At 41.7% G+C, this 27938-nt stretch overlaps 1 protein-coding gene across 5 annotated transcripts in view; it reads right to left on the bottom strand.

Moving 5' to 3' along the window:
- Nucleotides 1–530: 530 nt before the first annotated feature.
- The window catches only part of CPSF6 (cleavage and polyadenylation specific factor 6), a 39674-nt gene continuing 12266 nt past the window's right edge, over nt 531–27938 (bottom strand). The window contains exons 4-11 of one of the 5 annotated variants that reach the window (XM_090042505.1): nt 25853–25998; nt 20742–20915; nt 19061–19565; nt 17702–17794; nt 16594–16709; nt 16051–16204; nt 9021–9215; nt 531–963 (exon numbers count right to left, since the gene is read on the bottom strand). In XM_090042505.1, coding sequence (XP_089898631.1) covers nt 9026–9215; nt 16051–16204; nt 16594–16709; nt 17702–17794; nt 19061–19565; nt 20742–20915; nt 25853–25998 — 1378 coding nt within the window. In that variant the 3' untranslated portion in view covers nt 531–963; nt 9021–9025. The other 4 variants (XM_090042507.1, XM_090042506.1, XM_090042508.1 and 1 more) reach the window with 4 other exon arrangements.

The raw sequence follows: 27938 nt of genomic DNA, 5'->3' as shown, positions 1-27938 counted from the left end.
GTCTCTGGCCTTGGGGAAAAATGGACCACACAAAAGCCTATTAATATAAAACCATAAATAACTGCAGCTGTATTTTCAAAGGGACATTTTGCCAATATTAACAGTTTAAATAAAAATAATGTTAATATCAGTCAAACTATAAACTGTAGGTTTCAATTTAAGTAAAATCAACCTCGGTCCTCCTCCCAAAAAACGATGACAGACTGTGTGTAACAGAATGACAAACAAACTGCAGTTTTTACAGCTTTATATGCCTTTTAGCAAATTCACAAGCCATCTATGTAAAAATTGCTAGAAAAGCAAAATAGAATTAAAGACCGTCTCATCACCTGTTTTAATATCAAAAATCAAATGTGCGAGTGACATTAGTATGCTTAACTCACTGAATGCAAGATTAGGTTGATGCTTATGCAGAAGTTATTGCAATGCTTTTTGAAGACAGTATAAATGTTTTCATAGTAACATTATCTTTAAATATTGCTGAACACAAGACTTTCCCTGAGGTGTAAACATCAAATAACTTGAACAGCTTTACACATCAGCCCCATTAAACAGTTTATTACAACACTACATCTATTGTAATCAAAATGGTGCCGTGTACAGACATTATCATATGAACATTTTTAACAAGAACAAACTACTATAAAAACAAGCATTTACTTGACTTTTTTTCCAATTGCTTGCACATTATAATTGCCAAATGTATATAACCAGTAATAAAGTTGCAAAAGCTACAAGTTTTAAATCACACAGGTTTCCCTCAAATAAAACAATTAAGCAACATAAAAAAGTAAAAGAGCTACTGGTTACCATGTATGCAGATTTGCTTTATTCAGATCTATTCCTGTTCATTTTATCCATGAATCCTTACAGGCTCAGTTCAATCACAAGAAGCAAACTGCTGGACAAGCATCTTTCCTTGAAGAATGTTTCTTGTCTTGCAAGGTGTTCCTCTTCCTTCAGCTGTAATGTGTCAAAATTTGTGATGTAGATTTTGCTAGTCCCCATAATACACAGAAAAATGTTGGCTTAACTATACATATACAAGTCGTGCATCTACCATAATGTATATCTAACACAAAGAGAGGGTATGGAAGCAGTAGCTACTTGTTTGAAAAATTCTCAGAGAATAATACAGTATTTTTAATATGTTAAATGTACCAGAAAGTTGAAATATAATTTAACAGTTAAACACTGAACCATGAGAGAAAAAATAGCTACTGTTCCTGTGAGTGATGGAATCTATATAGAACATTTCCTAGAATATGCATACTGCAAGAATAAATGAAAATTGCTTAGATGGTATCACCAAACAGATTTGTTATTTACATTTTACCTACCTATTTACAGTAATTCTAAACTAATTAATTTAACAAATTAATAATGAATGTATAATGAAAAGGGCATTTCACAATTTAATTGCATTTAACAGTGCAGTGTCTTGTGCAACTGAGCCTGATGCTTGTATTACAAAATTTGCCAAGTGATAAACCAACACAGGGCTCGAATTAAGAAAGAAACCTCTTTCAAAATTTCAATATAAAAATCCACATTGTACCATTTAAACAACATAGAAGTCAAGTTTCTTCCATTAAAAGGAAAAAAAAAAAGAAACCTACTTTCTAATTTGCCTAATTCTTTAAATCAATTAATCTAATAGCTACTGTAGCAGCTCACATAGTACTTGGATGGTATAATTCCATACACAGAAGTTTTATTTGAATGCCATTACGAAACACAACTAGTTAGCTTCATGTCAGCAGTATGTCACAATTTCAACAATCAGCAACTTCATATGAATTTAAATGAAAGCACCATATTAAATTGGTCATTTCAAAACCAGACATTTAGAGAAGTAATTTCATGAACACATACCAGTACACAGCTGTCAAGAATTCTTTCACTACTAAGAAGCCTTGAGGCAATTAGGAACCAATGTAAATGTTTACCAAAATTATAATTAACAAGATCTCCTATCTTCCCAATCAATGACTAGCATTGACCTATTTTTAAATATATATATACATATATATATATATATACATATACATATACACACACACACACACAAATCAAAAAGTTTATGCTCTAAGAAAGAGTCTGTAACAGAGTTGTCCAAATTTGAACTAGTAACTGGAACTCTTCAAATTCCTGAACTGTGCTATCACGTGGTGAATATACTGACTGCCACCTATCTCTGGGGATCCTCTCCTCTAAAATGGACCAAATTCTCTACAGTTGCTTTTAAAGCTTAACGTGCAAAAACAAAGTGATCACAAAGCATTCCCTGCAGGCGAACACAGGAGTTGGTTTTTCAGAGGAGCATAAAAAAAAAATCATGGATTGTTAGCACATTTAATGTGACAATTAACAGATCCAAGACCACTATAAATCTGATTTACAGTATGAGCATCAAAACATGCAAGGTCTGTGGGATAATTTGTTAAGGTATCTGAGAAAATGCAGAGGTTTCTGTAGAACCTGTGGTACACTGGGTACAGGATCAACATTTTTAAATTTAGGGCACTACAATATATTAAGACAACCAATATCATACTGAATCTTTGATGGAAAAGCAAAACAAACAACTAACATACCCAAAAATTGACACAAATTTTGTTTAAAAAAATCTTAACATCACCCTCGCAGAGTTTATGGTTCCTAACAGAGAGGATAATTCGGTGCGAGGATATATATTAACATTTTCAGTATGGTTCCATCAAGCACAAAACGGTTCCATCAAGAGTAAACAAGAAGTTTGCATAGTAAAATATTCTCAGTCAATGATGTTTGGTAATACCATTTTTCTGCTGGTTTAAGAATCATCAACAGCTGTCGGTCCCCAGTATGCATTATAGCTATGTAAGCTTGTTACCATAAAGCAAACCATTTCTCAACATTCCCATTAATAAACCCCAAATTTTCAGATTTTAAAATGTCAGCTGAAGAATAGCCTGCTTATGGTTTAAACTTCTGATCTTGGTCTATGACCCCAACATTCTACAGAAGAATCTCAACACCGTATAAAGAAGGGAGGCTCATCTCTTTATTCTTCTGTAGCTTTGGATATTTTGTTTTTCAAACACACAAGATAACTACAAATTCTATCATTTGGATCAACAGGTCCTTTGGATATTTTTCAAAGTAGCCTGCAGAAGCAGCTTTGCTATTTTTTTAAATAGTCTATATATCTGTATCAGTATTTTAACAGCTAGGATACGAGAGTCTAACAACTCTAGAGCACCAGAAATGTTCCATAGGTATACACCTGTTAAATGATAACAGTACTCTAAACAAATTTAAGGTAATTTCACGGATCAGGTACAGACTCATAATATGCTCACATTTGAAAAAAAATGCAAAAAATACAATTTTTTTTGTATCAGATACTAATGGTTCCTTCACATGTACTTCAATAAAATTATGTTTTAAATCTTATTCTATATACAAAGAAAAAAATGTACAGACAAAGGTAAAAGTCTTACAAAAATTCAGTTTCAAGGCTGAAACTCATTCCTCAATTCAACCCAGGATTCAAAATGTAATAGCTGGGATTATAGTTTTTAACAAAACTGAGACAAAATAGGTTGAGAACAAAAGAGCTTCAATCTTGATTCTAAACTGCTTTGCTTTTCTGCACTTAAGTCAGAACACATACATGTAGTTGTTTAATATACATGTACACAATCTTTTTTTGCTTTTTTTAACATTTTGGCTGACTTCTAGTACTACTGTACTTACCTTACACCTTTGCTTAATTTTAGTCATATTTTGAAATCAAAACCACACCTAACCCACATAAAAAAAAATTAAGGGAAGAAAATAAAAGTATATTCCCAAATTCTAGATTCATTCATCAGAAAAATTTTGTATTAACCCAGCTTGTCTAATCACTGAAAATGTATGTCTGGTCATATAGCATGTTCAGTAGAGATTTGCATTTTCCAATGTGCCTAACAAATTAGACTTTTAACTCTTTAATATTTTATCCATAATCCAATAGATTTCTTTTACAGAGCATACAACATTTTTATAAAAATTCATTAAAAATCAAATATTCAATACCTCTGAAAAACTAATTTTAGTTTACAAATAATAAAGCTGGGAACCAAATATCTACCATATCAAGATAAAGAAAACACCAAAAGGCAGATCAAGATGCCATAGAGAATAAAAAAGATCTTTTTTCTGAAAAGACAGCTTAGTTTTCAAACCACAGTGAGCAAAAAGGGAGACTGTAGGCTCAATTCATTTCCTCTCTGAATACCATTTCCAACCAACCTTCTGACTGCAGTTTGCTGAGTTTCCAAATGTAAAGTAGCCTGAAAGACTGATTTCTTATGGAACTGCTCTACAACCTAAGCTTCAATCACAGCTGTTGTCTTAAGAATTGAAGGGAAAGTGTTCATGGTATGGAAAAATAATGAAATCTCAAGCCCATGAGCAAAGTTAAAGAAAGAGATACAATATACCTGTAGTATTAACAAATATTGTACAGTTATACAATTAAAGAGGAGTTAATAGGGCTAAATTTTAGTTTATTTTAGGAAAATAGCAAGATACCAATAGCACCAAGATACCAAATAGCACCAAGTCACTATATACTTTACAGCAGAAGCTATTCATTACCATAAAGCATTAAGGCAATAACACTTAATACACTTAGATAATTTTACACAGCAAAAAGTAAAGGCACAAAACAGTGGCACTTTTTTGGGGGGTTGTGGAGGGGTTTTTTTGTTTTGTTTTTTTACACTCTTCATTCAATCAATGCCCAAAAAGTATTGACATCCTTTTATGAGGAACATTAGGATCTACCCAAAAGGCCAAATTATTTAACAATAACAAACAATTTTCAGGAATACAAGGAAAGGAGGAACAAAGTAAGAGTGAACAGTCTATCACAATCACTGTCTTTTTCAGTACCCAGATTCTCATCACTTTTCCTCAAATACAGCATTTTTGCATAAGGGGCTAATATATGCTGCTAGGAAAAATGGTAGTACTATCCCAGCATTAACTAGCTCTGCAACAATGTCAAGAAGCTGAGTACAGTTAGGCACTGAATAATGCTACCATATAGGTCCACTCAAGGTAAATTGATAGCTACTGGCTTTAATAATAACATTTTAATTTATAAAATAGGCATTCTTCACTAACTGCAAGTTTAAAAAGTCTTAGTAAGCATTCAACACCCACCCTGTTGCCCAAAAAAAACAAGAACTGCCCTGGTAAAGCTATCTTTATTTTAAATAGACAAAAGCCTGCAATTGTGCTTTAACCACACTAATACTCAAAAATCTTTTATTAAACATGGTCATGAGTACACCTTTTGTGGAGAATATTTAAGAAAGTACAGCAGAAGGATTAAGGATTTTGCTTACAGTGGTTTGAGAACTTGAGAGCAGAGAGCTCAATTCTGAAAACCGAGCAAAAACTATATACATATTGAAAACTACAATATTAGTGCACTCTCCCTTTGTAATCCAGTCCAAACCCAGTTTAATTAGAAAATTATCAGCACCCCAATAACAAAAACAGAAAATAAAAAAACATAACAGTCAATAGTTATAAAAATTCAGACAATAGGATTAAGATTAAGACAGTTTAACAGTTGAAATACATCACTGAAGTACCAGGTAAACTAAAAAACTGTCTTTAAAAAAAAACAAACCCAAGGTGTGTGTGGTGGGGGGGGGAAATCAGGTTGATGAAGTTACTGTTCTGTTTGTACATGTTCATTTTTCTGCTACTCTTCCTCTAAGTAAGAGATTCTGATTGACAAAACAGACTTACTGTTTTCTTAAAGGTTACTTAAAAGGCCAGAAAGTTGTACTTTTCTCCCCTTCCCTTCCCTTGAAACTGATTCACCAGTTTTTTGGACTTTTACACTTGTAATTTTACTATTACTTTTAGGATACCAACAGACAGACGTCAAGAAAAACTCAGAATCTGTCCAAGTAAAAACACATACGAGTCTCATGACAACTCAGTTTTGGAACATTAAATGTACAAACAGAAGTGTAAAAATCTGAAATGGTACATCTGACTTTTTCCAGAAAACCTTACAGAACACTAAATTACTTAAATTTAATCCATCTACATATGAATGTAATTAGATACAAATGACAAATGATTAATCAAACAACTGATTAATGTTTCACTATATACAAAAATTTACAATGGACCTTTAAAACCATTCTAAAGTGAGTATGTAACATTTTCGTTATATATGCTCGTAGGGCATTCTGGCACTACTAAGCATACACAGAAAGAGAGAGGAAAACAGATGCCATTCATGCAGGCACACAGATAAGCCCTTTATCTGGTAAAAGACTGTAGGCAAAAGGGAGAAAAATTCCTCTTGGAATTTCTGTTATTTTTAGTAAGCAATTGGGAAACTTTAGATTTTTTTTTTTTTTTTTAAAGAAAGTCATGTAAAAAACCCCAAAACAAAAAAAAGTATGAAGACATACATCTTGGTGAAAATGCACACACACACAAGCCAAATTACTAAAGTACTTTACAGAAAACCATAAAAGTTAGGCCCTTTTTTCATAAGACAGTAACAAGACAATGTTTACAATATAGCTGTTAAATACAAACCTCTCATTTACATTCAGGCCACTATGAATTCCCTTTAAATCATATGTTTATTCGTCTCTTGTTGCAAAGGCACTTATCTATACAACTTCTCCAAATCCAAAAGAAAGTCTCAGGACACAAAACACTGACTTGAGGAAGTTGTATATGCAAATTCCACACATACTGAGAGTCGAGTAAACCATACACTTGAACACCAGATTTAAAATTCTGTTAAAAATTTTTTGGTACTCAAATGTAACGGCCGTCCCCCTCAGACACTTTGTTGGGGGGGTAACGGAGAGAGTGGGAGAAATTATCTATACTTAGCATAGAAGATCCAAAAGAGACACATGGTCTGAATACATGAAAAATTAAATTGGTTAATAAAGCACATAGAAGCACTTAGTCCAAATTATTAACAACTGCTGATGCAATTTACTTGTATACAACAGAGGTAATAAGAAATCTTGGAAATATAACTGTCATTCAGCCCAAACAGGTTACTTCTGACACAGTACTGGCTACATATAATACAAATATGTCTGAAAAACCTCTGATAGCTAGGGAGAATCCATTTTAAAAGAAAGAAACTACATTCAGTGTTGAAAGTTTGAAACTTCTGTTTTGACATTTTATACACAGAAACCAAAATGGCTTTTTCCTGCTTCCCTCCCCACCATTCCAAGAATATTTCTAAATATTTCTAAATGTTTGGTAAGCATCACAGGCATTTTAAAGGATATATTATGATCAACTGAATGTCAATCACATCATACCAATTTTCATTTAACCCACTGATTCTCCTTTGTTGGGGCCACCTTGGGTTAGCCACCAATTATGAACCAAGAACAGTTCATTTTAATACTAATTAATTAGTGTGGTCATTTTGCTCCTTTAGGGTTATGTTTTGCTTCTAGCAGATCTAGGAATTAATTATTTTTCTCTTTAACTCCACCCTTTTCAAAGGCCTTAGAAAGATAATAAATTGTATCACTACTTTTAACTTAAATGTATAATTTATAAGCCATGCTCTGCTTTTTCAACCTTCAAACATATTTATGTTTTGTATTACAACAATATGTATTCTAAGTGAGGCAAAGTTGTAAGATTAGGATTTGGGTTGCTCCTGAAGTGCTCAATGTTCAAGGCCAACCAGGAGAAGCTGACATTACACAATTCCTTTCACTTAAGGTATACTAAGTTTTATACGAATACTAACAGTTTTGTTCTGGTTTTATTAATTTCATTTGAATGAATATTTATGAATAAATGCCACATACAACTATAAAAGCAAAAATTTAAAGGCAAACAAATGAAGAAGTTTCAACAGACATGTTTTCACAGCTTGAGTTTTAATGTCGGTAATATGGAACTGCTCTAAATCAAGGTTAAAGATGAGGAAAAGACTGATTTCTCAATGACACCAAGAGAGACCAATTTCTGTTCTATATCACATAAGGAACAAACAACTTCAATTCAAAATCCTCAGAGTGGTGCACATATGTAAAACTGCTTACATATGGACTGAACATTAACATCCATTTTTCCAGTTAGCAATTGAGGGTTTAGGCAGCTACTCAAAGTACTACTACATAGCTGCTTTCATGTTTAACGTAGAAAGGGACCACAGATGTATACAGAAACACAATTTTCAGTGTATATAAAAACAGCAAAAAAGGAACCCCATTTATACATTAATTCATCAGTCTTTACACGATGACCTGAACCTCTACCAATTATGAAGGACACAAAAAGCCATTCAACTAGCATGGGACAGCATCTGGATTTAGTTCAAGGACCAGAGAATACAGGTTGAAATATTAAGAGGTAACATTTTACAAACCAGAACCAAATCTTGCTAGAGTCCTTACTCACGTAAAACTCCAATGAAACCAAGAGAAAACCAGATGTGCAAGAACCCTAACAGGGACCACAGATTTGGCAATAGGCTGGTCACAGTGAAGGGTGAAAGATAGGCTTTAAATGTATGCAAGTGCTCCCCTACATTGAAACAATCACAATTTACTGTTTAAATCTTGAAATATGTGATCAAGAGAAGTGGGTATCTAAACTTCAGCATTTCATTATACCAATAAAAGACTTTTTTCCATTAGGCTGATTTAAGGGCTTTTCAAGAATTTATTTAATCCCCATCCAAAAAGTTGCTAAGATCAATACCACACCACAGAAATTAAACATACATGCAATTAGAAGAAAACACACATACACATACATACACACACACCAAGACAAGATAGTTACCTCTCATTACTTACCGAAGTTTGCCTCAGATGCTACAAGAAGAAAGGATTCAGTACATACTGCTGGAGCATTTAAAATATAGACATTTACCATATAAATAATCCACTGACAAAACTTACTGCTATTAATTAAAGAAACCATTTACTTATAAAGCATGAAACTAATATGCCCACCTTCTTTAACGATGACGATACTCCCGTTCTCTGTCACGCTCTCTGTCGCGATCTCTGTCACGATCACGATGTCTCTCTCGCTCACGGCTTCTTTCCCGGTAATAGTCATCGTGACGATCTCTGCTACGGGACTTGTGACGTCTGCTTTTTTCTCTCGACCTACTGTGGTCCCTCTCCCTTGATCGTTCACGTCTTCTAAAAGAAATTACTTTATTAATTTTTACTCAAAGTACAGAGTCAACACCAATAAACCCAAAGAAAGAAGCATGAGTTTTGTCCATTTAATATAATGTAAGTGACCAAAAAAGAAGGTGTGGGGGAGAGAATATATACCTGTTCATTTTCAGATTTCTGTTCAACATCTTTATCAGCGACTTGGAGGCAGGCATGGAAAGCATGCTGTCCAAATTCACTGATGACACAGAGATGTGGGGAGAAGTGGGCACACTGAAGGGGAGGGACAGAATCCAACTAGATCTAGACAGGTTACAGAGGTGGGTGGATGAGAAAGAATGGAAGTCAATGCAGACAAGTGCAAGGTGCTGCATCTAGGGAGAAGGAACCTGCAACATACCTACAGGCTGGGGAAACACCCTTTTCAACAACACAGTGGCTGAAAGGGATCTTGGAGTCATTGTTGACCCCAAGATGGACATGAGCTGCCAATGCTAGGAAGTGGTCAGTAAGGCTAACCACACCTTGTCATGCATCTACAGATGCATCACAAGCAGGTCCAGGGAGGTGATCCTTCCCCTTTATGCAGCGCTGTTCAGGCTGCAGTTGGTGTACTGCATCCAGTTCTGGGCGCCGCACTTCAAGAGGGATGTGGCTAACCTTGATAGGGTCCAGAGGAGGGCCACTCGTATGGTCAGGGGCCAGCAGGCCAGGCCCTACCAAGAACTAAATGGCCTGAATCAACTAGCCTATACAACAGAACACTAAGGGGATCTGGTGGCCATCTATAAGCTCACCAGGGGGGACCAGCGGAAAATAAGTGAGGCTCTGTTCTCCCGGGCACCACCTGGGACAACAAGGAATAATGGCTACAAATTGATTGAGAGCAGGTTCAGGCTTGATATCAGGAGGCATTACTTTATGGTTAGTTGCTACCAGGCTCTGGAATGGGCTCCCAAGTGAGGTGGTGCTCTCCCCTACCTCGGGGGGTCTTCAAGAGGAGGTTGGATAGATATCTAGCTGGGGTATTATGATCCCAGCACTCATTCCTACCCAGGGCAGGGGGTCGGACTTGATGATCTGTTCAGGTCCCTTCTGACCCTAAAAACTATGAAACTATTTTGTAAGATATGCTGGTATACCAAGCTTAGAGAAGGTATTGGTTGCTTTCTATCTATTGTACACCACAAAAGCATTTCTCCGTCTTACCACAGGGGTGGCCAACCTGTGGCCACCCACGGCATGGGCAGCGTCTGTGTGGCCCACCGCAGGGAGCAGAAAGCAAAGGTAGGGGATCACTGGCACTTGGGGAGGGCACAGGCTTAATTTGTGGTACACCTGCCAAAAAGCTGCCCACACTGTCCTAACATTTGGGAAGAGTTGTTAGCAGTGCGGACTGAAAGGAAGAGAGAAAGAAAAAGACAGAGAGAATCAAATAGACAATAACAAGAAAGCTGCCAGTGAGAATAGAAGTGCTCCATAATCAAGAGCGGCTGCCGCAACAGTGTGATGGCCTTTTTAGGTATATTCTAGGTATCAAAAGTCTGTAGGGACACACTGTTACTAAAATTCAAATAAATAAATAATCAGCAGCAATGTTATAGTACCCAAGCTAAATGAAAGTCAAAATCTTTTTTTAAATTCTGTATATCTGAATTCAAGGCAGTGATTATTAGTCAGGGTTCTGTGGCACCCTGAAATGCTATGAGATTCTTCTAAGGATGCTGTGCAATATTATTACTGTTAGGCGTGCAAATACCTACATTATTCACAGGATAAACCCAGAGATTTCAAATAGCAGCCCACAGCATCATAATTATTCTGAGTTCTTTACAACAGAACGGTTCTATGTTTTTTGACTAGAAAAAACAGGTGAAAGGTAAGAGCTGGCATTTCCCAAGGGGTGCCTTGAGTCTAAAAAGATTGAGAACTACTGTCTTAAGGAAATATGAACATCCTTGATTTGTAACACAGATGAGCACTGCTAACCAATTTGCTTCACATTTCAGTGTAGGAGTCACCTGCTGGCTAGCCCTGCATTGGAGTACCCTCATGTCCCAACAAGCACCTCTGCAACACATTGGGCATTTAGACACATGACGATTTTCACCATTTAAAGCGGATTTAAAGTCCCCAATTAATGCACATGACTGCCTTTAATGAGCTTTTAAAGTGGCAAAAATCGCCTTAATTAAACCTGGTTGGATGCATTTTAAATGCAAGGTGAAATGGGGTAGTACATGTCAAAACACCTAATTTGCTTTAATTACAGGTGTATTTAAGGGGGGCTTGCTAAGTGGTAACTCCTAATTGCTACCACCAGGTACAGCCAGCAGCCCAGTATCAGTTCAAAACATTCTCCTCTATGTAACTGAAAAAATAAAAAAATAAAAATAAGCATCTTCATCTGTGTTGGTTTTATTTTTTATTTATTCAAAATATACCACTGCGTGGGGAAAAGGGTGAAAAAAGGGGAAACAGGGAACTGATCTCCCCACAGCCGAAAGTGCATTACAGCCAGTGATGCAAATTTTGTTCTGCAGAGCCTGCAAGGCAAGACTTCCACTAGGGGAAGAGACCCTCCCCCATGAGACCCAAAAAAGCTCCCCAAGGGTCCTCTGCAAGCTCCAGGGAGTGGGTAAAAACCTACATGCAACTGGAGGGCGAGTTGACACTTCAGGTAGGGGGAAGGGTCACAACTCTTCCCCACGCCAGAGACCCCCCCTCAAAGTCCCTCCAGAGTCCTGTGCACACTGTTGGGAGTGGGTCAGACACCCCCTCCCCATCACAGCATGCACAGGAGTGACGCTGTTCAGTTTTGGTTTGGGCATTATTTTTCCTTTTCTCACCCTGCAGAAAGTCAGAGGGGGGGAAGCTCTGAAGTAGTGTCATCATCTCATGTTCTACTGAGCCCAGGAGAGAGGCTATTGTCAATGCTGAGGAAAGCTCACATCTATCGACATAGGTTCTCCCAGAGAGTAGTGGTAGATGGGTTGTTCTCGACCTGGAAGGAGGTGGGCAGTGGGCTGCCACAGGGTTTGGTCCTTGGACTGTTGTTATTTAATATCTTCATCAGCAATTTGGACTGGGGTGCGGAGAACACTCTAATTTCACAGATGATACCAAGTTATGGGGAAAGTTAACACACTGGAGGGCAGGGAGCAGATACAGGCTGATCTGGACAGGTTGGGTCAATGGGCAAAATGAAATAAGATGCAATTCAACAAAGATAAATACAAGGTACTCCACCTAGGGAGGAGGAATCCCCAGCACACCTACAGGTTGGGGGATGACCTCCCCAGCAGCTGAGAGGGATCTTGGAGTCACAGTTGACTCCGAGATGAACATGAGCCGGCAGTGTAATGAAGCCATCGACAAGGCCAATCGCACCTCGTCATGCATTACGTTACCAGATGTATGACCAACAGATCGAGGGAGGTGATGCTCCCCTTCTATGCAGCATTGGTCAGGCCACAGCTGGAGTACTGTGTCCAGTTTTGGGTGCCGAACTTCAAGAGGGACACGGAGAATGTGGAGAGGGTTCAGAAGAGGACCACCCACATGATTAGTGGCCTCCATGAAAGACCCTACAAGGGGAGGTTGAGGGATCTGGATCTCTTCAGCCTTCACAAGAGACATCTGAGGGGAAACCTCGTAACTACCTATAAGTTTATCAAGGGAGAACAACAGGCAATGCACTATTTACCAGAGCAGCCTTAGGAGTAACTAGAAATAATGGGTGCAAACTAGTGGAAAGTAGATTCAGGTTAGACATTAGGAAAATATTTTTTTTTTTTTTACAGTAAAGGTAGCCAGAATCTGGAATGGGCTTCCAAGACAGGTGGTACTATCACCTAACTTGGAGGTCTTCAAAAGAAGGTTTGATAGGTCATCTGGCTGGGGTCATCTGACTTTGGTCCTCTTTCCTGCCAGGACACAATGATCCTTTGCGGTCCCTTCGACTCTACAGTCTATCAATCTATGAAACCCACCCCTGCCCCATTGCCCTGACTAAATGTCTAGAATTTTGCTTTGCTCCCCTGGTGAATGGGGAGGGCAGTCAGAGGCAACAGGGAGCACCACATGGGTCTGTGTACACCTCTGCAGCTGCAGGCAGTTATGTCTGTGCTTCCTGACTGCCCTCTCCCTGCTCCCACCAATGAAGCAAAGCAAAATCCAGGACATTTGGTCAGATTTAAAAAACCTGCCAGGACAGAGATGAGAGGGCTCAAAAAGAGGACGTCTGGGAAAAACCCTACTCTTTGGCATCAGAACTTTGTTTATAGGGCAGATTGAATGAGGCAGTCCTGGTAGACTGGCCATCTACTGCTGATTAGCACCTAGTTAATGCAAAGTAAATAGAAGACAAGACAGGGCTCTCCCTAGTTTCACAGTTACACCCCCACCCCAGCCTGAATTCACCTGCCCCCCGCCCCTTCTCACTGCAGGGCCAGCTGACACTGGGAGGAGTCACCACACCCCCAAAGACCACCTCAAGCCCTGCCCTTCCATGCACATCTGGGGGAAAGTAGGTTAAACACCCACACCACCTATCGCAGCAAGTGGACGAACCCCTGCCACAACATCCCCCAAAGCCCCCCTAGAACCCAAGCAGCATGTGGACTGTAGGGGGGAGACCTGCCCTCCCCAATCTGCTCCAGTGGTGCAGTCCATACCACCACCCCTGCTCCTTCAGGTGACAGAGCTTGGGCTGGGGCTTGGGCTGGGGCTTCTACCTTGGCTCCACTCCATGCCCCTACCAGCACCAAAGCCCCCCAAAGCCCCTCCTGCTTCACAGGGTCCTGTGCACAAAGGCATCCCCGGTGGAGGGGGGGGCATGAATAGGGGTGACTACCACAGGCCCCATGCTTTGGGAGGCCCTGCAGAGCTGGGAAGAGCGGCCATGGCAACTCTGTGCCACTGCCGGCTCTGCATCTGGTCGGTTGCTTCCTACCCCTGATACTGACGGCAGTAGCAGCTTCTTTGAGTTCAGGCTATGCAGGATTGGGTCAGGGCCCCGCATGAGCTTATCTGCCCTGGGCCCTACAGCCCATTTGGGTCGGCTCTGCACATGCACACTGGGAGGAAGCAGGTTAAATGCCCGTACTCCCATAACAGCAAGGGGGAACCTCCCCCCATGACATCTCCCAGAAACGCCCCCCAGACCCTGAGCAACAGCAAGGCCAATGGCATGCTCCATGCTGCTGCCGCTACAGCTATGTCGGCAGTCTCAATCATTTGCTCAGGGTCCTACAGCCCATTTGGGTCGGCTCTGCACATGCACCCAGGGCAGACCACAAAAGGTCATTTTCTCCATGTTGTTCAGGAGAAGGGAAGGTTCTGCACCAGCTAGCATAAGTAGTTATTACTTTATTTTAAAAATACAGTTTAAAAAACAGCACTTGTTGAGCAGCCGAGGGCACCAGCACACACAGCACTATGGTCCTACTTCCCCCGCTCACTTTGCAAGGTAGCTAAGAGGTGGTTAGCCAGGTCACTGCAAATGCAGATAGACTGCCACTGTGCATTCCCATCATTGTGCTGGGTATCACACAGTCCACTCTCCCTTCCCCGCACGATTCTCCAGTGAGGGTTTCTCTTGGTCCACCTTGTTTCCTTATGTATAGGTGGTCTAATGGAGGGTTTCCTCCCCTCACTGTGAAGGGGAGCACAAGTGTTTAACACATTTCCCCCCAAATGTGCAAAGGACCCTGAGGGTGGTGGTTTTTTGGGGTCTCTGGTAGGGAGAGCATTGTTCACTGGCCCCCACTGTGCATGGGAACCTGATATGGTCTGATAAGCAGGGTTTGAGGGACTGCAGGGGTCTTGGGGAGGGGGTGAACAGATCCCCCTTTTGGGGGGGGTGCAGTGGCCATCTAGTGACAGTGGGGTGTGGGTGTATTCCCCAGTCTCCGCTCCTGAGTGCAGGGGAACCCAGGGGTGAGCCTACCAGTGTTATGGTAGGTAGGTCTGGCTGCAGAGGGTCTCAGGTGAACAGCCCCTTTTTGGGGGTGATCAGCAGGGGTGGAGTGCAGGGTAGGAAAGGGGCTTGTCCACAGACACATTATGGGGTGGTGTGCCAGGTGGCCCTCACTGTATGAACACCCTGTTCCTTGCCTTGGATCTGGGAAGTAGACTGGAGACCAGAGAAGCTCTCTTATATCCCTGGGTACAGAAGTCCCTAGGGATTCTGGACTATGGGGTAGGGGGGCTCTTGCCCCCACATCAGGATCTCCTATGTGCCCTTCCCTTCCAGCACAGCTGTAGATAGGGTCACTGAGATGGCAGAGTAGAGTGCATGCCATATGCACCCCCTGCCTACATCCATCACTCCCTCCTCTCCCTCCACAGAGGGTGTTGTGAAAATGATAAAGATTGACCAAATGGATTTTTATTCTGTTACTTTACATTTTGTTTACAACAATGGAGATGTCACTCACAACAGTGCAATTAAATTATGCAGTGTCTGGTGCCCCTGCTGCCTACTCCTCAGAACTACAACAAAGCATGAACTTCACATGAAGCCATGGCACATGTATTCATTTTTAAAGTACATTAACCTAAAGCACTAAAGTTAAAGTGCCTTTGTTGCATGTGTATAGAAGCCCATTGAGCTGGGTCAGATCTGCCCCAGATCGGCAGACTGACCCCTGGGCTCCCTGTTGGCCAGGGCTACTCTGACTCAGCTCCAAGTGCTGCAATCCTGGGCAAACATGTAAATGCAGTGCTTGGGAACAAAGATGAGCCCCACTGTTCCCCATCTGTAAAATGATATTAATAAAAACATTCCCCCCCTTTTTGCCTTTTATCTTGCTGGCTTGGACTGCAGCTAACAGATGAAACAGGATAGTTTTACCTTGATCCAGATCCGTAAGACTTGGACTCAATTCCATGAAGGCAATCCTGAAGAGAGCTAATAAGTACTTTACAACGATCATCAGCAGATACTTTGGATTGTTTAATTAAGGAAATTGCAGTTACTAAGGTTTCTATAGCACTTCCATAGTCACCTGCAAAGAAGAACACAGATGGCTATTAGTGAATTAAAATATTTCAAATTGTAATTAAGCCTCCTTATGTAAAATTATTTCCCTTTTGAACAACTGTTCTTTTCTGCAAGAACCAACAAAGCTACTGCTATGGACCAGCTATTAGAACATGGTCTGTAGCTGTTGTCCAGAAGACAAATCACACAAATTTGGAGTGCTGTGCAAATCTAGATATGCACCCAAGCCATCAGCTGTGCCTACTGAAAGGCCAACACTCATTAAAAAATAATAATAATAATAAAGGGGGGGGGGCTCAAGGTGGCCTCAAATCTCCAGGGTCCCAAATAGGAAAATTAGAAATTGCTTACAGTGGGGTAAAATAGGAGGGACGCTAAATAAGATTTACTGACCAGCACTGGCATCTGACACAGCTCTTGAAATGGCACTGCTTGAGATGGCCCTATTTCTATTCATGATTTCTTCAAACTCTGCTTCACTTAAGGGTGTTCTTGCAGCATCCATTTCTCTGCAAGTAATAAAACTAAAGTTTAAAACAGTTAGCTAAAGCTTCTGAAGATAGCATTGCAGTGCTCAACAATTCAAATCTGCAACTTTAAGCAAAGTGACAAACAGGACAGAAAGCAGGCTTGTTTCGTTCATTGGTTTTGAAAGACTGTTTTACAGTATAAAACCTGTAGTCTAAAATATGCAATACTAAGGGTGAAAACCATTTATTTACATTGAATATTTAGAAACACTTGAATACTTTGGGTATCCAAAATGCTTTATAAATATTAGTTAATACACACAACACCCTTAGGACTTAGGTATAAGTTTAATTTTCTGAATGGGAAAATTGAGGCAAGGGGGTCAAGTGACTTGCCCAAAGTTACAGATGGAGTTTATATCAAAACTGGAATTAGAACTCATGAGTTCCTGGCTCCCAGTCTCCTGCTCTGTTTGACCAGGACTTTCACACTGTGAAACAGATAAAGAGCAAATACTGTCTAGCACTATTAACGCTCCATTTTCTGATCAACATTTCAAGCCTTTACTCCTACTTTTAGTTTTTCTGGTCAAACTCCAGGGCACTCTAACTCACTGTTTTGACATGGTATTTATCCTATGAGGAAAGGATTAAGCTTACACTTCACAAAAATACCCCTCTACAGTGCTAAATGCTGTTAAAATTTTAACAAATGACCCACATCTGGTTTCCAAAAAATGGAAACTAACCTACACAAAATGAAGATAAGCAAGTTTTCCCTCCAATTTTGTAGTTTCCTATTAGCCAGTTTCTGCATTATACAGAAAACCTGGAGGATGGTGTTAATGAGACTGAAAAAAAATGACACTGTTAAACTGGCTCACTGCTGGATAATATTTCTAAAACAGCGTTAGTTTTTCTGGTAGAAAGAAAATGCAGAACGATAAGCAATGCTATCCTCTTAAGTGCAAGAAGTGGAATAAGATCCTATAGCCAGTTTAGCATAAGAGGAAATGTCTAAAAATTCATACCTCCCTGAGTTTTGAGTATTATTTTTCGTGTGCCTCCCATAGAATGGAATATGTAATTTTTCTCTTATGGACATGTTATTTCCAGTGAAACGCCTATGATATATAATTAATGACAATTTAAATAGTTATGGATTGTAGTTTTGACATGATTAATGAAAATACTGGACAGTAAGTGCAGTGGTTCTGCCTTGTTTTCCCCTTCTCCCCCACCACCCAGCAACTTGAGGACAATCTAGCTATTGACTATCAAAAGAGACTGTGTTTTATTAACATTATATTTTAGGCAATTATGTCAAATGCTCTAGTTTTTATACAGTTATTGTAAGAACATTAAATTTATAAATAATGTATTTTACTTTATAATTTGATCAATAAGCTGAAAAACCAGAACCATAATCAACAAAGAGAAAAACAAAATTAATAGTAAAAGGACAGGATGTCTTCCTCATACTGGAAACATCATAACTCATATGATCCATATGGATAAATATATATTATTTTGTGTACTGCCTTTCTTAGGTACCATCCCAAAATATTTCACAGAGCATAAACACAAAAATAGCAGAAAATAAGAAAACAGCAAGAGGAGGGAGAAACAAAAAGGGTACATAAAAAGAAGAGACGTTTCAAATAAGATCTGAAAGATATGAAAGTTGAGACAAAGAGAATCAAGGGAGCTGTTCCAGATGGTATGAGTTGAAGAAAAGACTCTTCTCCCAACTATATAGCAAGGTCAGTACTAGATGAACAGATGGAGCTGGGAGAAAGGTAAAGTCTCAGAAGCTGAAGTAAGTCCATGGAGGTTTTTGATGCAAGGAGACTTTCAATTGAATCTTGAAGTGTGGGGAACAGTGGGGTTGCTTGAGGAGTTCCATATTCTTTTTACTGTCTGTACTTCACAAAACACAGTGCTGTATTTGTAAGAAACAAATTATTTTTTCTCAGGTTAGAGTGTGAAGAACTTGGACACAGGAGGCCATAAGATGACAGCTGTCAAACAGTCAAAAGAAGCAAAGATGAAGATACAGATTTCCTAGCAGTGCAGCTGGGACAGAAGTATGTACTTCAGTCTCTTGCACACGAAATGATAGGCATATTTGCAGACAAAACATGAGGGAGCAAACAGTCAGTGGCAAAAGCAAGATTATGAATACTGAAGACAAAAAAAAGGAGGAGTCAAAGAGGGAAGAATGGGGAAACTGATACTGCATTTGAAAATACTCCTAAGTCCTAGCAAAACTCTCTGATAGATACTTTGCTGAAGAAAGCAAAAAAGCTGATGCATAAAAGGTAAAAGAATGTGGTGCTTCCTATAAGCAATGTATGTGCCATAAAGCACATGAAACAAAAAGCACTCACCTTCCAGGTGGCCCATAGTCACCTCTGTCATATGGTGGAGGTCGACCATATGGATCTGTTGGTGGTGGACCACGGCTGTCTGAAGTAGGTATACCACTATTGGCAGGTGGGGGGAAGAAAGCTGGATTCACATGTGGTGCAGGTGGGGGACCACTTGGAGGTGGCCCAGTAAGATGTGGAGGAGGAGCAAGTGTCAGGGGTGGCCCAAGAGGACCAGGGGGTCGAGGGGGAAAAGGGCCTGGTGGAGGAGGTGGACCCTGTTGTGGTGGCGGTGGACCTGGAGGTGGGCCATAGCCTGGAACGGGAGGTGGAGGTCCAGGAGGAAGTGGCCCCAGTGGAGGTTGACCAAAGGGTTGTCCAGGAAACAGAACTGGAGGAGGAGGACGGTCACCGCGATTAGGAGGCCCAGCTAATGGAGGAGGAAGAACCTGACCAGGAGGAGGGGGACCTGGAGGGCCTGGTGGACCAGGAGGACCTAGGGGTGGACGCGGTGGATTCTGTCCAGCTGAAAAAAAGGGGGGAAATACAAAGTTATTTCTGTAATTAGAACCATTTAACCAAGACTTCCCTCAATCACCAAAGAGCTTATAGTGTACACGAGCATCATATATTCTCACCTTCAAAAAGGCAAATAAACATCTGGCAAATTTCAGTTACTTGACTACTGACTAATATCTGAAAGGACACCATTAATGTTAAAAAAAGTTACGTTATCATGTGTAAATCTGTCACCTGGTGTTAGCTATAACAGCAAGAAAGTCTGAAATCTTTTCCAGCTCCTGTAAATCAGTGCAGATCTTTCACAGAGAGAAAACACAAAAGTCCTTGAAAAATATGGAAGAGTAATCATAAAACCACAAATACTGGTAGGAAAAATTACTGCTATCTGTAGCCAAATTAACTAATTATGTTCTTAAGTTAGTAATATTTCATTCTGACAGTCCCATTTAATTCAGCAGTCACAGACTACTACTTCTGCTACAGAATAATGTTTATAGAGCTTTACACTTGCCCCACAACACACACACAAAGAGCTTGTTTTCACTGCAGTGTTAGCTTAAGATATAACTCCATGCATTACCCTGACCTAATTCCTATCCACCCACAAAAGTATCTAGCTCAAGTTAAGTGGTGCTTTAAACCTGACCTAGCTAATGAATAAGCCAATTAGCTCAAGTTTAAGGGGTATAAGTTAAAACTGTAGGACTGTCAACATTTGAGCTATTATTGTGGTGCTGCTCCCATGTTGTTCTGCAGTATGCACACTGTCACTAGTTAGTCACCATCAAAACAACTTAAGATATGCTTTAGAGAAGTCAAGCCCATACGAAGATAAAAGGCATCTACCTTAAAACCAGTGCAAATACCTCCTGGCATACTAAATACATTTTTCAAAAATTAAAAGTAAAAAAAACTAATCCTTAGTAAATCACAATTATTTATACCTGTCTCAGTGCCTTTGAAACAAGCATTTCATGTCAAGTGATGTATGCTCACCACCAGTAAAGAGGTATAGCATGTTTTTCACTAAAATTCACCGTTCAATATAAAAAGCATCTTGAATCAAATCCCTGGATCTCAATAAAAGTACAGCCCTCTTTCTGAGACCAGCACTGTCACAATGCAAGAAAGAAAAGAAAGCAGCAACCCAGAAATTAAGCAAGTGTTCTGGCATTTTTACCTGGAAAAGGAGGCGGTGGCCCTCCTGGCCCTGCAGGTCCAGGAAATCTGTCCGCACCTGGAATGGCACCTGGAAAACGGCCTCGTCCTCTGTTAGTTGGTGGAAATGCTGCACGTGAACTACCTCCTGGAGGACCAGCTTTACCTTCTCCAGACATCTGACCTGACTGTGTAGCTGCAGTGATGAAGCAAAAATATATTTTTATTACATAACATGAAGCAAGATACACATTTTTCAATTCTTAGTGCTGCTGAGTCCTCTTGGACAGGTTCTAAAACAACGAGCATTAATTCCTTAAGTTAGGTGCACAGATCTCAAAATGTTTTAAAATGTTTACTCCTGTTTTATTGCTAGGAAAAAAAGTTACATAGGGTAAAGTGATTAGTTCTAATTCAATCGGGAAATCAATGGAATAGTTAATAACCACACTCAAATCTCTTAACCCTCTGTACCATGTTCAGCTCACTTGAAGATTCTCAAAATGAAGCCTGTAGAGAAATAAGTGTCTAATAATGTAAGGTGGTTGTTGTTTCTATCTGCTTCTATAACAGATTTTTGGGCCTCCTTTAAGGAAAAAGAGAACACAGAAGCATATCAAAAAGGCCAGGAAATGAGGATCTGGCTCAGACTCCTCTAGAGTTTCCACTGCTAAACAAAGAGGAGGAGGAAGACACCAAAGAACTTTCACTTGTGCTGACAGTTTGAGGCATACGTAGAGGACTAGGCATTTTCATTTAGACTCTATGCTTGGGGGTTTTTTTCTTGCACATAGAATAAGAAGGGAATCCAGGCCCAATATAAGAATAAAAGGTGAGATTAAAAAACTCATTAAATATACCTACTCATGTCAAAAGTTCCATTTATAAAGTCACATAACAAGCTTACACTTCATATTACAGAGTTTTATTAATCTAAAATGGTTTCCCTCCTGTCAGAGGGAAGGGAGGTAGATTTCATAAGCCACCAAGGGTCACTCACTACTTGAGGATATCCACAGTGTAACTGGGACTAACAGAACTAGACATGGAAGACGGCATGAGACATGCATCGCAGAAACCAACTGGCAGCTTCAGGAATGGTGTCTTGAGGCGGGCTTTGGCTTCCTTGACAACGACCCACACATCACAAGACACGCTCAGGTGGGATGGGCTCCACCTTTCCCCTAGAGGTAAGCATGTGTTCTCTTCTAGGTTGGTGGATCTCCTCTGGCAGGCTTTACACTAGGCTCATCGGAGGAAGGGGAAGATGAGGGCGGAGGAAGCCTTGGACTACTAAACCAAGCAGCACCCACAAGTACAGTCCAGCCTAGACTGACGGGCAGAACATATACACAGGTAAGCAACAGGGGCCAGGGCAATGCTGAGATTAGGGAGCCAGCGCACACATCCTCAGGAGGCCTCAAATGCCTCTACACAAATGCTCTTAGTATGGGAAACAAGCAGGAGGAACTTACCCTCCTGCTAGCTGACACCAACTCAAACATAGTGGGGCTCACTGAAACGTGGTGGGACCCAATGCATGACTGGGCAGTGAATATCAAGGGCTATAGGCTGTACAGGAGGGAGGAAAGGCTGGGGTGTGGCGCTCTACATTAAGGAGGAATACATATCCTCACCAGGTAGCACAGAGTCACAGGAGGGGCACGGAAGTGCTCTTGGTTAGAATACAAGGCAGTCGAGGGGAAAGAGATTTAACGGTGGGGGTCTACTACAAACCACCCAACCAAGGGGAAGAGCTAGACCAGGGATGCTTAAGTCAGCTCACGAAGGTAGTTAGGTCAAAGGACGTGGTCATCGTGAGTGACCTGAACTTCCCAGACATCTGCTGGGAAGAGCAGTCAGCCAGGTTTGACCACTCACGTAGGTTCCTAGCCAGAATGTAGGACCTCCATCTAACCCAGGAGGTGCACAGCCCCACCAGGGGAGACGCCTTGTTGGACCTGGTGCTGGCCACGGGTGACGACCTGGTGAGGCGGCTGCGGGTGCTCAACCACCTGGGCGACAGCAATCATCGCCTGCTGGAATTGCCATCTTGCACTGGATGGTGAAAGGCCTGCAGCAAATTTCAGGAGGGCGTACTTCAATGAGCTAACAAGAATAGTCGGGGAAACACTGAGGTCCCGGAGGGGTGGGGAGTCAGTTGTCCAAGAAGAGTGGTCTCTCCTTAAGGAAACGATCCTCCAAGCCCAAAGGGAGATAATCCCAACATGGATCAAAGGGAGCAGGAGGGCACAAAAGCCCCCATGGCTTACCAAAAGCATCCAGGAATGTCTTCTAGCTAAAAGGGAGGCGCACACCCAAAGGAAGGGAGGGGCCATCACCAGGGAGGATTACATTGCTGTTGCTCAGGGATGCAGGCGGGCAGTCAGGAAGGCCAAGGTGGAGATGGAACTGGGACTAGCTACCCAGATCAAGGACAACAAGAAGTCCTTTTTTAAATACATAGCGGGCAAAAAGAAGGTACCGGGTAACGTGGGGCCCCTGCAAGACATGATAGGAAATTTGGTCATCACACCTGATGACAAACCTAACCTACATAACGACTTCTTTGCCTGCATCTTCTTGAGCAGGGAGCAGATCAGCCCCTACATTGGGCCCCCCTCAGAAGGATAAGGGGAGGCGCACCTAGGCCAAGGGTCAATGAGGATCTAGTCAGGGAACTTCTGGATGGACTGGACGTATTTATATCAGCTGGTCCAGATGATCTCCACCCCAGAGTGCTGCGGCAATTAGCTGAGGTCATTGCGGGACCTCTGGCACGGCTTTACGAGCACTCATGCTGCTTTGGTGTGGTGCCAGAGGACTGGAAGAGGGCCAATGTGGTTCCCATCTTCAAAAAAGGGAGGAAGGAGGACCTGGGAAACGATAGGCCAGTTAGTCTTACCTCGATCCTGGGTACGCTTTTTCAGAGAATTATTCTGGCACATGTCCACGAGGGGCCAGCAGGGGAGATTATGCTTAGGTGCAACCAACACAGGTTCATTACAGGCAGGTCCTGTCAGACCAACATGGTGGCCTTCTATGACCAAGTCACCAAATCTTTAGATGCAGGAGTAGCAGTGGACATAGCCTTTCTGGACTTTCAGAAGGCCTCAACACTGTCTCACCCTTTTCTCATTAAAAAACTGGGGGACTGTGGTGTCAACACCTACACAGTCAAATGGATCGCCAACTGGCTGGAGGGCCGCACCCAGACAGCGGTGGTGGACGGGTCATTTTCGACCTGGAGGGATGTTGGCCGTGGGGTTCCGCAGGGCTCGGTCCTTGGGCCCGCACTGTTCAACATCTTCATCAGTGACTTGGACGAGGGGGTAAAAAGCACCCTGTTCAAATTTGCTGATGACACTAAGATGTGGGGAGATGTGGGCACGCTAGAAAGGAGGAATAAGCTGCAATCAGACCTAGACAGGTTACGGGGGTGGGTGGAGAATAGGATGGGATTTAACACTGACAAGTGCAAAATGATGCATCTGGGGAGGCAGAACCAGCAGCATACCTACAGGCTGGGGAACTCCCTTCTTGTCAGTACAGAGGCAGAAAAGGATCTTGGAGTCATCACTGATGTCAAGATGAACATGGGCCGGCAGTGTGGGGATGCAGTCAGGAAAGCCAACCGCACCCTGTCATGCATCCACAGATGCATCTCAAGCAGGTCCAAGGATGTGATCCTCCCCCTCTATGTGGCACTGGTCAGGCCGCAGCTGAAGTACTGCATCCAGTTCTGGGCCCTGCACTTCAGTAGGGATGTGGACAACATGGAGAGGGTCCAGAGGAAGGCCACTTGCATGATCAGGGGGCAGCAGGGCAGGCCCTATGAGGACAAGCTATGGGACCTGAACCTGTTCAGCCTCCATAAGAGAAGGCTGAGGGGGGATCTAGTGGCCTGTTACAAACTAGTCAGGGGGGATCAGCAGGCATTGGGGGAGTCCCTGTTCCCCCGAGCACTACCAGGAGTGACTAGTAATAACGGTCACAAGCTGGCAGAGGGTAGGTTTAGGCTAAATATCAGGAGGAGCTACTTCATGGTCAGGGCGGCTAGGATCTGCAACCAACTTCCAAGTGAAGTGGTGGTGATCCCTACCCTTGGGGTCTTTAAGACAAGGCTTGACAATCACCTTGCTGGGGTCGTTTGACCCCAGTACTCTTTCCTGCCATGGCAGGGGGTCAGACTTGATGATCTGCTCAGGTCCCTTCCGACCCTACTAACTATGAAACTATGTACAGCCCGCTTCTTGCTCTCCATTTCTCAGTAAAAAGTTGTGGTAAGGAAAGGGGTTTTGACAGAACACCACACTGTGTCAGCACCCCTTTATTTATGGAATGACACCTGGAGCCCATTGAGACAGAAACAAATTGCAATAGCTCTAAAGGCTGCTCAAACACATGCCATGGCCCAAGCCACATCTCCCCCACCCAGATCAGATGCTGAAGGGATAACACAGCAGATCATACTTTCCCCCTTGCAATGAACACAACCCAGGCAAATCTCAGAATCTATTTCAATTTGACTGCAAATGTCCAAATGAATGATTTATTCACATCGATCAGGCTTGACATATGAATGTTTTCATGTGTTACTGTTTTTTAAACACGGGCAGTTTTGAGTGGCGTTACAAGACAACAACAGATGTAGAAAACTCCATGACCACAAACACTAAATATCTATATAAACATTCAAATAGGATGGAATTTGGGTAGTTCTTTAATAATAATTCCAGTTCTACAAAATTAAAATCATCCAAAATATTTAGAAAGCTTTTTCATAGATATTAGGGTTGGAAGGGACCTCGGAGGATCAGAGTCCAGCCCCCAATACTTTTCAAAAGTATCTGGGAATGGAATATTTTGTCCTCTTCTTTGAAGAGGAAATTGAAGTTCTTTTCTACCCACTATCCCATCTGCACTCAAATAAATCCACCCAGCTCTAAGCTGAAATGAATTTATGTTGGGAACAACAATGAACTTTACTCGGTCGACCATACAACATGTCACACAACTACATTGAGCCTTGTACATATCATTTTAAGTTAAGTATAAACTGCAACAATTTCCCTAAGCTAAGCCTTTGGTTCCCTCACCCTCGAGTGAGAAAGCAAGTAAGAGCAAGCTTACTTTTCCTTGACTGCATTTCAAATTGACTCAGGAACTGTTTATTACATGGAGTTACAACAGGATTCTGCCCATGCAGTTCTCTTTTAGGCAACAGATCCATCAACTTTTTCGAGGATGCTTCAGACCCAACACCTACAAGAGCAAACCTAAAAAGAAAGGAAAAAATTATATCATTGCTTCCCACATCAGAAAAGTCTGTTTCCCAAGCAAAGGATAAAACCCATAAAGCATAAGAACACTTAAAAACTATCAGACAAAACCTCACCACACACTATCATCTTGGTAGAAAGATCCTTAAAATATCATAACATAGATTCCAAGATGCGCAACAGCCCCACCCCCAACAAACACCTGTAAATGTAAATTTAAACTCAGTATTATAAAGTTCCCATAATTCAATCTGAAAGACCCAGGAAGAGTACAAAAATAGGAAAAGACTTTATTTCTACTAAACCACAGCACTAACAGATGCATACTGCATGTACAACAAATGTCTGTTATATAATGAAAACACTTTTTTCTCAGGGGAAAAAAGTCATAAACAAAATGTAACAAAAATGTTCAGGAAAAAGTCCATCTTTTAGTGACTATCAGAGTAACTCAGAAGTGGGGTACAGCAGAGAATGAATAATTTCTTCTCATATATATATATATATATATATATATATATTTTTTATTTTACACAAACTTACGTTGCATTGAATAATTATGTTAAAAGACTAAGAAAAGTCTAATCAACTTCAAAAGGACTTTGTACTCATCTTTTACTTAAGAACATATGGTCACATCTTTCAGTTTTTATCGTGAAGCTGACAAAAGCCAACTGACTTCTTTTCCATTCTATATTAAGCCTAATTGCATTTTGAAAGCTGGCTTAAGGAATGTTTGGTTCTCACAAGAAAAAAAAAAAGTACTAAGATGCACTGCCAGAGTTACACAATAAAAATATATTTCTGATGAAGTAATGGATGAACTGATCACTTGGAAGAGCAGAAGCTTTTAGTTAACCAAAGTAAAGTTTTCAAAAACTGACTACACTAAACAATAAACTGGCACTCACAGCAGGGAAGGCTTAAAAGAATTAATAGGAAAAAAAGGCTCCCTGAAGTGTAGGGAAAAAAAGCTCTTTGGGGAATACCAGTATTACAATCCCAACCACAAAGCAGTGAAACATGCTATTGTCTTTAGAATTTATGCTTGTACACTCCGGTCTCTACGCCAATTAGTTTTGTGCGAATTTGCTTATGTGCAATGACCTTATTTATACCGAAAATTCATTTTGTACGAGAAAACTCCGATCTTATTCAAAGTTGGCCAGCAATGAGCTACCTACAGGCTGGCAGAGTTCTAGCCTACAGGGAGTTGGGAGGAAGTGGAAGGAAGGCGGTGAGACAGGGGGCACCACGTGCATGTACACTACATGCACATGGCCCCAAGAAGCCTTGAAGGCAGCTCCAGCAGGTAAGGGTGGGGGGAAGAGGGGGATTGAGCTCCTGTAGGGAGGGAGCTGGGCAGAGCTGGATCTGCTGTCCAGCCAGGCGGGTCTCAGGGCCTGGGGCCGCAGCGTAGAGCTGTAGGGCCCCACTGGGGAGTAGAATGGAGCCTCTGTTGGCTTGTCAGGGGAGCGCTGGCTCCCCATTCCTGTGGACACTTCCAAGGGGAAGGGGCAGATGCATGGGCACAGTGGGCCCTGGCCCTGATCCTGGGCTCAGCTGTACTCCCTACCTGGTCCCAGTGCCCCACACCCCACAGACCAAACCACCTGCCTCCTGTGGTGCAGGGCTGCGCCCCTCAAAGAGTGGCAGCCACAGGAAGTGCATTCCCAGGGCAGCACAGGATGAGCAACCACCATTCCCTCCCATCCTGCTTCCCTGCCCCAGGTGCCTCTGCGACCTGGTGCAGATGGGATCAGCAGGGGTGCGTGGAGAGGCTACGAGTTCCCTGCTGCACCTGGGTCATGCCCAGAGCTGTGGAGATACTCAAGGCAGGGAAGCAGGGAACAGTGGTGCCGTGCAGAGAAGGTGCTCACTCCATACTGCCTTGGCGACATACCTGCTACACGTGCTGCTGCTTGCAGCATGGGGCG

This window comes from Crocodylus siamensis, chromosome 4 (genome assembly GCF_052110815.1).
Source record: "Crocodylus siamensis isolate JL-2025a chromosome 4, ASM5211081v1, whole genome shotgun sequence".
Taxonomy (NCBI): Eukaryota; Metazoa; Chordata; order Crocodylia; family Crocodylidae; genus Crocodylus; species Crocodylus siamensis.
The sequence above is the reverse complement of the archived record's forward strand: the minus strand, read 5'-3'. Positions and strand labels throughout refer to the sequence as shown.